The sequence below is a fragment of the Salmo salar genome, chromosome 08 (genome assembly GCF_965601325.2).
Source record: "Salmo salar chromosome 08, fSalSal1, whole genome shotgun sequence".
Taxonomy (NCBI): domain Eukaryota; kingdom Metazoa; phylum Chordata; class Actinopteri; order Salmoniformes; family Salmonidae; genus Salmo; species Salmo salar.
The window spans coordinates 30,308,001-30,318,016 of record NC_138298.1 but is presented as its reverse complement, the minus strand read 5'-3'; the positions used below and the strand labels follow the sequence as shown (position 1 = coordinate 30,318,016).

The 10,016-nt window shown below is 40.7% G+C and overlaps 1 protein-coding gene across 3 annotated transcripts in view; it reads left to right on the top strand.

The window, feature by feature from the left end:
- The first annotated feature begins 228 nt into the window (after positions 1 to 228).
- Positions 229 to 10,016, top strand: part of LOC106591138 (receptor-type tyrosine-protein phosphatase H) — a 102,872-nt gene continuing 93,084 nt past the window's right edge. For all 3 annotated transcript variants that reach the window (XM_082978576.1, XM_082978577.1, XM_082978575.1), the window contains exon 1: positions 229 to 294. In XM_082978576.1, coding sequence (XP_082834702.1) covers positions 292 to 294 — 3 coding nt within the window. In that variant the 5' untranslated portion in view covers positions 229 to 291. The remainder of the gene's footprint in view (positions 295 to 10,016) is intronic.

The window sequence follows — 10,016 nt, the reverse complement described above, 5'->3', positions numbered from 1 at the left end:
CCTAGAGGAAAAAGGGGTGATTACAATTGTCACGGGGATGACAAAAAAGCTAATAAGAAGACTGTATGTTGTTTTCTGGTCTCTGTTTTTTTGTGTGTTACCAGCATTTAACCACGAGTTGAATACATTTCAACTTGATCAAATATTTTAATGGAGAATAAATATTTAAATACAGTTTGCGGCATATGCCAAAAGGGATGGCGGGTCGAAGTTCTTTCCGGTAAGAAACTGAAAGTAAATTCGACAACTCTTTACTGTGGCTTCTAGTGAGTCTGCTCGACAGCAAGAGAAATGGTAGGTTCATATTTTAATTATTTAAGTCAGGTGTAATATCATTTAGGAGTCAATTCTTATATATCCCAACGAAATGTGAAGATAATAAGCCCGATTTTCAACTTATTTCTAATAAACGGCAGGTAAATACCTAACTAGGCCCAGTATGGCGGGGGGCGCACAAGTCTACGAAAGGTATTCTCTTTTACAAAGCGATCTGACGCTGAGATGTATTCTATTAAGCCGATATATTCATATATTTATCCAAAAATAATACATTCTTATGTTGAAAGAAACAATAGACACTCGTGTGTTTTGTAAGGGCTGCGTCAATTCAATTCTGGTATCAGAACAAAATTTAACACTAGGCTACTGAATATATTTTCAGCTGTTTATTAATAGAATTAGTCAAGCAGAATAAATGGTAAATGCAATCTTCGTATATACGGGTTCACTGTAACACCTCGCAGGGCAAACAGAGAACTGAAATGACATCATAAGTTCTTCCTTAAATACTTCTTGACAGACGTAGTTCCCTCTCCCTGAGGGCCTGTCATAGTAGAGGCTTGGGTGTGGTTTAGACTTACTCCAGCCTATCGTTGGCGTGCAGGCTGGTCCCAGCCTCTAGACGCATCTTTGTTGCCAAGCATAGTTGTCTTCTAGCTTATCTTCGTGTGTGTACCCGAGAGTCAGACACCCAAGGACAGTGTCTGTTTTTATGCTACAGTTAGGACAGTTTCTGCTTTTGTGCTACAGCTATCTTCCATTCTACCAGCCCCTCCCGTACACCTGTCCTTGAGCGGCCCCACAACCAGGCATTGTGTGTGTGTGTGTGCACGAGTCTACTCAGCCTACACTACTAGCCAGCAACCCTCCAGTTAGTCATGTCCATATGTTGCTCAATCTATGTTAATACAATATAAACCTCTTATGTTTAGCATTAGTATTCATAAGTTATGCACCACAACCAATTTTATTATATAGGTTTAAATAGTTGTATTATATTGGTTATGCAAACAAATAGTTGTTAAACCCTAACAGTATACAGTTTATTTCTTCCCAACTTTGATAGGCGGTAATGTCATTGAGTGCGCTATAGGCCTAATTGAGTTTCATGACATTTTTACAGTGTGCTGTCCGTATACCCATACTTACCTAATATGCCTGCTAATTAAACGCATGTGAAAATAGGGAGTTTTGTGAAATTTGGAAAAGAATGTAACATTTCAAAAATCGAGTGCTTTAAATGCCATGATTTTATACTAATTTAGGCTTTGGTAGATTAAGCTCCACACTTGAGGAAGTGTACCCAAATGAATGGTGAGCCTAGTATTAATAATGTTACTTACTGCATTAATTTTTACTAAACAGTACGTTCTAAATAGAATGTAGTACGATTAGTACAATGTGTAGTTTTAGTAATTAGTTGACAATACAGATTTCAGACATGGCCTATGACTTCCCGTAGCAGGTGCTCCCAGTCAACCCGGACAAAATGGATGTGAAAAAAATGGTAAACACTGCCATCTATATTTAAGTTGGGACCATGGAGATAGAGGACTCATCTTCGTATCTATGCCATTTATCATCGCTGATATCATGGACAGCACCGATAAGGCCATCTCCATTTTAAAGTAGAACATTTTCTTCTTCAGCCAGTGAAGTTGGAAGTCCCACCCAGTTAACTACATTAATATGATGGCATCCCTCAATGGAATGGCAGGTAGCCTAGGTGTTAGAGTGTTGGGCCAGTAACTGAGAGGTTGGTGGCTCAAACCGACAAGGTAAAAATCTGTTGTTCTGCCCCTGAACAAGGCAGTTAACCCACTATTCCTAGGCTGTCATTGTAAATAAGTTGTTCTTAACTGACTTTCCTAGTTAAATAAAGGAAAAAATAAATAAAAATGGCACTGCCATTCTAACAGATTTTTGGCCACTAGAGGCCTCTATCATGCTCTATGGTTGGGGCAGGTTGGGAAGTTTGCCCTAGAAGGGATACATCTTTGATGGCAATTATACATAAACTGTATCCCATCTAGCCATGACGGGCGGATTGGTGTCCAGCCTAGGCCTGGGTCATTTCTACAATGCGTTGCGTTTTCTGTCTCCAGGAAATATCACTTATTTTAGTTTAAATTGTGGATTCCAAAAGGCTTTAAATATATGGTCCGGTGTTCTTAAAAACACAAAAATATGGATCTTGAAAGGGAATTGTATGTATTATGAACACTTTTCTTCGGTGGATGTAGTTGTTTTTGCCATATCCCGGGGTGTTTGTCATCAACTTCCACAAGAAGTTACTTCATTAATTTTATAGTCCTAGTTAATTTATTTGTATTATTGTATTAATTATTATTGTGTTTAAGATGTTCACTGTGTCCCTGATATCAATTTCCACCCTGTTAGTTTGTTGTAAATCTCCATTTAAGAAAACCACCCTTTCCTAAAATGACACCACATTCAGGAAGTGTCATAATTTCTTTGGTGGGAAAACAATGGTCTAAATCTACATAAATATAAACACTCAGTTTTATCTATTTGTCCATGATTCATGTTGTTAGTCTGTACACTATGTCCCACAGTATGTCCCACTCATATCTGCATGTCCCACTCATATCTGTATGTCCCACTCATATCTGTATGTCCCACTCATATCTGCATGTCCCACTCATATCTGCATGTCCCACTCATATCTGTATGTCATATCTGTCACAGGCCGGCTCATAGCCTGTGGCAAAAATGAGGGGACATGAACAACAGGAATAGGCCAATCAAAAGGTTCTTTATTGTAAACCAAAAAACTACTAACTTTAAACAAAGAAAAAGGAATGAGGTGTGGAAATGTCATAATGTAGGGTGTATGTAAAGTGCATGGATGCATGAATCTGTGTGTGTGAATATGACTGAGTGGAAACTATGTAAAACTACAAAGGAACAAACAAAACAGGATCATACCTGGAGGAGCAGAGAGAGAGAGAGAGCGAGAGGTTAGTGAAGCAGTTTAAATACCCTGAGCCCAGGTGGCTCCAATCACTAACGACCCTCCTCTGCCTGCAGGAGGAACCGCCCCTGCACTGCAGAGGAGGGACCGTGACATATCTGTATGTCATATCTGTATGTCCCACTGTATGTCATATCTGTATGTCCCACTCTATGCTAAATTATAGAGAAAATGTACCAAATTTCCAAAAGTAAAAATATGTTTCATAGAGAAGATAGCCTAGGCTACCCTTACAAGACATGTAGCTACTGTTTTATCTAGTTTCATTACTCATGGTTGTATAATAAAGTTCTGAGGATGATGAAAGTTAGGTCAGGTACAGTATCAACAGAACTATTGTTTCAATGTGTGACGGCACCGACAGTGTTATATTCGAACGTGATTTCTTTTGTTTATGCCGATGACTCAAGTTTTATGTTAAGTTCGCAAGCTAGATCCCTGCAATGTCTCATTAAAGATCTAGATAACTTTTCTGTACTCTCTGGACTAAAACCTAATTATGATAAGTGTACAATATTACATATTGGATCCTTAAAAAATACAACTTTTACATTACCCTGCAGCTTACCTATAAAATGGGGCTGATGGTGAAGTAGACATACTCGGTATTCATATCACAAAATATATAAATAAGCTCTCCACAATGAATTTCAATAGAAAACTTGTAAAAATAGACAAGATCCTGCAATCATGGAGAGGTAAATACCTGTCTATTTATGGAAAAATTGCCCTGATTAACTCCTTAGTCATATCTCAGTTTACTCACTTACTTATGGTGCTGCCTACTCCTGATGAATCATTTTTCAAATCATATGAGCAAAAAATATTTCGCTTTATCTGGGACGCTAAACCAGACAAAATAAAACGAGCCTATCTGTATAATGAATATGAATTGGGTGGGTTGAGATGATTAAATATAATATATATCTCTAAAAGCTTAATTTATTCAAAAGTTTTACTTGAACCCTAAATGGTTCTCAAGTAGATTAATAAGAAAAGCTCATCCATTGTTTAAAAATGGCCTTTTTGCCTTTGTGCAGATTGCCATGTCTCATTTTAGATTAATTGAAAATGATACTTTTTTCAAAATATCAGTCTTTTTCAAACAAGCATTGCAGAGCTGGCTACAATTTCAATTTCATCCCCCTGAAAAGATACAACAAATATTACGGCTGAACTCAAATGTGCTGATTGATAAAATACCTGTATTTATGGGAAAGATGTTTGAAAAGGGTATTTTGTTAAATGATATTGTAAATTGTAGTGGTAGAGTTATGTCCTTCATGGAGTTATCAGAATTGTACGGGAAGGTCTACTCAATCCAAGAGTACAACCAATTGATTACAGCATTGCCCCAAAAATGGAGGAGGCGGGTGGCAGCGGGAGGAGGTACGGAACTGGTCTGTCTGCCCAATATAAAGGATCAAAACTGCCGGCGGAATAAAAATAGCGTAAAGAGGAAAGTATACCAGTTTCATTTGAGGACCAGGATGTTGACAACTGTGCCATACAGATTGCAAAATAGTTGGGAAGAGATTTTTGGTGTACCGATTCCATGGTACAGGGTGTATGAGTTGATATATAAAACAACGCAAGATTCAAGACTTCGCGCTTTTCAGCTAAAATTATTATGTAGAATTCTTGCCACCAACAAAATGTTGAATATTTGGGGCATAAAATCATCGAAGCTCTGCAGATTTTGTTGTGAGAATACAGAATAAATAGACCATTTATTTTGGTATTGCCATCAGGTAGCCTGTTTCTGGTGTCAGGTTCAGGAATGGCTGAAAATGCATAGCATTGATCTAAAATTGACCCTAGAAATAGTACTGTTAGGAGATCTGGAGAGACTGGGTCAGTCAATCACAAATACTTTTACTAAGGGTATTAGTATATTAATCTTCAACACGCAATCTGTTGATTCTATTCGATTAGATAGAAATTGTATGTTAAACATCACAGCATAATTGAAAGATATGTGTTGCGTAGAAACACGAAGTGGGTGGCCAGCAGAGATAGATGGGATGAGCTGAGGGAAGCTGAGGGTTGGTATGTAGAATTGGAGACAAGTGGGAGTGGAGTTGCTGTGTGAGAGAGAGAATGATGGTCAGAAGATAAAGGAAACAGAAAAGTCAAAATAAAACATAATAAAAGTACATTTGAATGACACTAAGTGGCAGTGTTTTTACAACTAATGCCAGTTTGCCTGAGGCTGATGCCGTTCAGGTGTTTGTACACATGCATATACACACACTCTCATTCAAATAAACACATACAAGAACACATACATACATGTAACAGTTGGCATTGCTGTTATGATTTCAGTTGTCCTTGATGTCCTTTGTTTTAAATGTATTACTTTGTTATATTTTTTAGCATTGTTTGCTGTTTTCTTCAGTTTTTTCCTTTTTTCTCTTTAGTTCATTCTCTTGGTTGTTGGCGCGTTCTTGGGGGTGGGGAATGGAATTAATTGTATTTTTAATTTTTTCTTCCGGGAGGGATCTTGGAGGGTTCAGGTTTCACAAGATTGTGATCATGAAAAAGGAAACTATGAGATATATTTTATATCACTATCATGCACACACACCCTCACACATAAGGATGGCTCTGTTGTGGAAAGACTGATACATGTCTGATAGTGTCTTGATGCTGTATTGTTTGTCCTTCATGTTCTAATACTTTAATGTTACCCCTTCCTTGTGTTTTTTGTAATAAATATTTAAAAAAACAAACAAAATTTAAAAAACTACATTGAACGATGTATTAATGTATTTAAAGAGACCAGAGCTATGTGTTCACCATTCATCAGGCCCAGGGGAGAGGAACTGTGGTCTAGTAGGCTCTAACTGTTGTTTCTATATTTTTTTCTTTACCATATTTACAATTTTTACCATTATGGTGTGCACATAACAAGTTAACAAGATACTGTTTTCATTTAAGTTTTTACAGCTATCAATACATTTGAAATGCAGCCGTGTTCTATGTTTGCTTCCATTCTGTTCCATATGTACCATGTGTTCATTCTACTGATTAAATACATCTATATACTGGGATCCAGGTATGTCATTTACTTGTCAGGTATACTGTATTACTAAGTGTTGTAATGTACTAATAGTAACTCCAGTGTTTTCCTTCTAAATTGTGTCAGTTAATAGTTGTCATAGCACAGTAAAAACACTTTACTGATAAGGACTATTTTCTGTCTATTAACTAAAGTTAAAGCAGTACCAGAATTGACCACTAGATGGATTGTGCCATCCATGGACATGTGACCAGAGCCTGTATTCACAAAGCATCCCAGAGTAAGAGTGCTGATCTAGGATCAGTTTGGTCTTTGACCTCTCTCTGGTAATGCTCATATTTTTTCTTTACTTAGCTTACCCAGTACAAAGGAACCAATGGGATAGTCCCAAAAGTGTAAACTCTGCCCAACCAGCAACACAATACTCCTGTTGGATAAACTATTCACATTTAAAAATCTGTGCACTATTCTGGAACATGAACTTTCAGTTGACTGAACTTTAGTTCCTCATACTGCCTGTTTCCAACCACCCACACGTTTTCTGGATAAACCTAAATTAACCACATGTTACCTTGTATCTGAACCTTTCGTCCAGTGGTATATTAGTTATTATTAGTTCATAATTGTTTGTCCAAATAAGGTAATGGCTATCCTGATGTTGACAGAATGTGGGCTTGTTTGGTCTTTAATAACACATGAGGAAACAACTCCAGTCTTACATTTCGTGATCTCTCAGTACATTGTGTTACCCTCGTCTTATTTACAAACCAATATATCATATTTGTATTCATCCAGTTTACACCCTCAAAGACTATAAAATGTAAAATGTATTTTCTCAATTTCACCAGATATGATCATTTTATGCATTATCTGATTATTTTGGAATGTGTTCGTGGTTCTGGGGGACTGAGCAGGTGGAACCACAACTGGGTCAAAGTACATAGCTATGTCAAATAATGAGTATGATTGATTGGGGAGGACAGAATACATACAGGACAGGACAATGGGTTTTAGAGATAAAAAATGCTTTACTCCAATATTACACCTAGTGTAGGCTACTGGCCCACAAGGACACTTTACTCCAATATTACACCCAATGTAGGCTATTGGCCCACAAGGACACTTACTCCAATATCACACCCAGTGTAGGCTACTGGCCCACAAGTACACTTTACTCCAATATTACACCCAGTGTAGGCTACTGGCCCACAAGTACACTTTACTCCAATATTACACCCAGTGTAGGCTACTGACCCACAAGGACACTTTACTCCTATAATACACCCAGTGTAGGCTACTGGCCCACAAGTACACTTTACTCCAATATTACACCCAGTGTAGGCTACTGGCCCACAAGGACACTTTACTCCAATATTACTGTCACGTCCTGACCATAGTAAGATGTTATTTTCTATGGTAGAGTAGGTCAGGGCGTGACGGGGTGTTTTGGGTTTTTCTATGTTTTGTATATCTATGTTTAGGATCAAGTTTTCTATTTCTGTTGTTTTTTGGGATGATCTCCAATTAGAGGCAGCTGGTCCTCGTTGTCTCTAATTGGAGATCATACTTAAGTAGGGTTTTTTTCCACCTGTGTTTGTGGGTAGTTGTCTTCTGTTTAGTTTATGTACCTGACAGAACTGTGCACTTTCGTTTTGTTATTTTTTCGAGAAGAGGAGGAACTAGCCTGGCAACAAGGCAAGCACAAGAGGCAGCCCCAAAATGTTTTTTGGGGGGGCACACGGGGATATTGGCAGAGTCAGGGTGGAGACCTGAGCCAACTCCCCATGCTTACCGTGGGGGGGCGAGTGATCGAGCAAGCATGGTGTTATGCGGGGATGCGCACTGTGTCGCCAGTGTGCAGCTATAGCCCGGTGCGCTCGGTGCAAGCTCCCCACAGTTGCCGTGCTAGAGTTGGCATTCATCTAGGAAGGATTGTGCCTGCTCAGTGTTCCTGGTCTCCGGTGCGTCTCTTCGGCCCAGGTTATCCTGTGCCAGCTCTACGCACGGTACCCCCAGTTCGCCAGCACAAACCTGTGCGACCTGTTACAACGCCCCGCGCTTGCCGGCTACGGGGCTTATCCAGCCAGGATGGGTTGTGCCAGTAATAAGCTCCAGACCTCCAGTGCGCCTCCATGGCCCAGTATACCCTGTGCCTGCTCTGCGCACCCGGCCTCCAGCGACGTTCCCTAGTCCAGAGCTCTCAGCTATGTTTCCCAGTCCGGAGCCTCCAGCGACGTTCCCTAGTCCGGTGAGACCTATTCCAGCTCCACGAAAGAAGCCTCCAGTGATGATCTATGGTCCGAAGCCTGTAGTGATGATCCATGGCACGAAGCCTCCAGTGATGATCCATGGCCCGGAGCCTGTAGGGATAATCCATGGCACGAAGCCTGTAGAGATGATCCATGGCACAAAGCCTCCAGTGATAATCCATGGCCCGGAGCCACCAGTGATGATCCATGGCACAAAGCCTCCAGTGATGATCCATGGCACAAAGCCTCCAGTGAGGATCCATGGCGCGGAGCCTTTAGTGATGATCCATGGCGTGGAGCCTTTAGTTATGATCCATGGCGCGGAGCCTTTAGTGATGATCCATGGCGCGGAGCCTGTAGTGATGATCCATGGCGCGGAGCCTCCAGCGACGCTCCCCAGTCCGGAGCCTCCAGCGACGGCCTGCAGTCCGGAGCTTCCTGAGACGGCCCGGAGTCTTCAGCGATGGCCTGCAGCCCAGAACCTCCAGCCATGATCTACAGTCCGGTTCCTTTGATGACGATCCACGGTCCGGTGGTACTAAACCAGAGTGTGGAGCGGGGGTTACGCACCGGAGCCGCCTCCTCTGCTGGAGGATAAGGTTATGTGGACTGCACTAGAGCCGCCATAGACAGGAGTTACCCAACCTATCCTCTGTTTTTTTTTTGTTGTGGCAATCGGAGTCTGCACCTTTGGGGGGGGGGGGTTACTGTCACGAGCAAACAATAGTAAGATGTTATTTTCTATGGTAGAGTAGGTCAGGGCATGACGGGGTGTATTGTGTTTTTCTATGTTTTGTATATCTATGTTTAGGATCTAGATTTCTATGTTGTTGTTTTTTGGGATGATCTCCAAATAGAGGCAGCTGGTCCTCATTGTCTCTAATTGGAGATCATACTTAAGTAGGGGTTTTTCCACCTGTGTTTGTGGGTAGTTGTCTTCTGTTTAGTTTTCTGTACCTGACAGAACTGTGCGCTTTCCTTTTCTCTTTGTTATTTTTTCTTTATTGTTCTGAGTTAAAATAAATATTCTTCATGAGCAATCAACACGCTGCGCTTTGGTCCCCTCTCTACGACAGCCGTTACAATTACACCCAGTGTAGGCTACTGGCCCACAAGGACACTTTACCCCAATATTACACCCAGTGCAGGCTACTGACACACACAACGACAATTTACTCCAATATTACACCCAGTGTAGGCTACTGGCCCACAAGGACACTTACTCTAATATCACACCCAGTGTAGGCTACTGGCCCACAAATACACTTTACTCCAATATTACACCCAGTGTAGGCTACTGACACACAACGACAATTTACTCTAATATTACACCCAGTATCGGCTACTGGCCCACAAAGACATTTTACTCCAATATTACACCCAGTGCAGGCTACTGCCACACAACGACAATTTACTCCAATATTACACCCAGTGTAGGCTACCAGGACCCTAATGGTCGACTATCCAGAGC